Source organism: Penaeus monodon, chromosome 30, assembly GCF_015228065.2.
Source record: "Penaeus monodon isolate SGIC_2016 chromosome 30, NSTDA_Pmon_1, whole genome shotgun sequence".
Taxonomy (NCBI): Eukaryota; Metazoa; Arthropoda; class Malacostraca; order Decapoda; family Penaeidae; genus Penaeus; species Penaeus monodon.
Window position 1 is genome coordinate 34,055,953 of NC_051415.1, and position 1,096 is coordinate 34,057,048.

At 45.0% G+C, this 1,096-nt stretch overlaps 1 protein-coding gene across 1 annotated transcript in view; it reads left to right on the forward strand.

The window, feature by feature from the left end:
- LOC119592739 (thioredoxin domain-containing protein 11-like) overlaps window positions 1-1,096 on the forward strand; it is a gene marked incomplete at its 5' end in the record, with an annotated part of 15,463 nt that overhangs the window by 3,146 nt on the left and 11,221 nt on the right. The window contains 1 exon segment of the mRNA XM_037941675.1: window positions 82-295. Within this exon segment, the coding sequence (XP_037797603.1) occupies window positions 82-295 (214 nt within the window).

Here is a 1,096-nt window from a genome sequence, read left to right on the forward strand (position 1 = left end):
GGCCATGGCGCTAAGAGTATCTAACCAACCCTTTTTTCTCTTCCTTCTAATCCCTGACCCCACCAACTCCCCACACCAAAGCAGAGGTCCGTTAGTCCAGACAACACCTGCCGCCCAGCCCTTCTTTCCGAGACACTCCTTGGTTTCGGACTTCCACACAGGGGATATTGTGGCCCTGACTGAGCGCCTGCTGGCCACTGACATCTCATTGGTGGTGTACTATGCCCCTTGGGACAGGGACTCCCAGGCTGTGCGGTGGGAGATCGAGAAGGTGGCCAGATACCATCATGAGCAGGTGAGTAAGAGAGGCTAGCGATAGAGGAAAGGGAGTGAAGAGATGTGGATTGGGTGAAGAGGAGCATACAGGGAGAGGGCGAGGGCCATGGTTCAGCTGGCATTATCTGACTCAAGTTTGGAATTATCTCCATTTTGGCCAGGCCTTAATGTGCTATATGAGGAAATAGGCAAGCCAGCCCTAGAGCATTGTTTAGTCATCTCAGAAGTTTGGTGACTATTGTTACGAAGTCACGACACAATTGAAAAGTGGAACCTAAGCATTAGCTGCTTTCCCTTAGCACCTTCAGGTTTCATTATTGTTATTTTTCACAGAGCTTGGCATGCCTAGGCAGGCTTCAAAATGGTTTTAATGGTGTTATAGCTACTTAATTATATGAAGACATTTCTAAGACCATCATAGGCAATAGGCCATCACTGGGATAAAAATAGTATGATCTGGGTAAAGAATACTCAGGGTCTGGCTCCTGTCTGGTCCTCCGGGATTGTGCCTAGGCCTGGCCAAAAGGGTGACATTTCCTGTCTTGAGTCTGGCATCAGGGTCAGATAAAGCTAGTGGAACCTTGGCTCAAGGGATTAAAAATGTTCAAATGGTATGGTGTAAGGGTTAAGGGTGGAGAAAGTGGGAGACAAGGAGGAAAAACAGTTATGTTTTGATTATGGTAATCATGTTGTGTAACAATTTATATATGTTGCTCTTGGCAGACATTTGTACACTGTTAATATTCTGTTAATAATTTGTGTACATGTTTGTATTCTTTTATGTAAAAGAGTTTATGGTAAACTGCATTTCAAACATTTT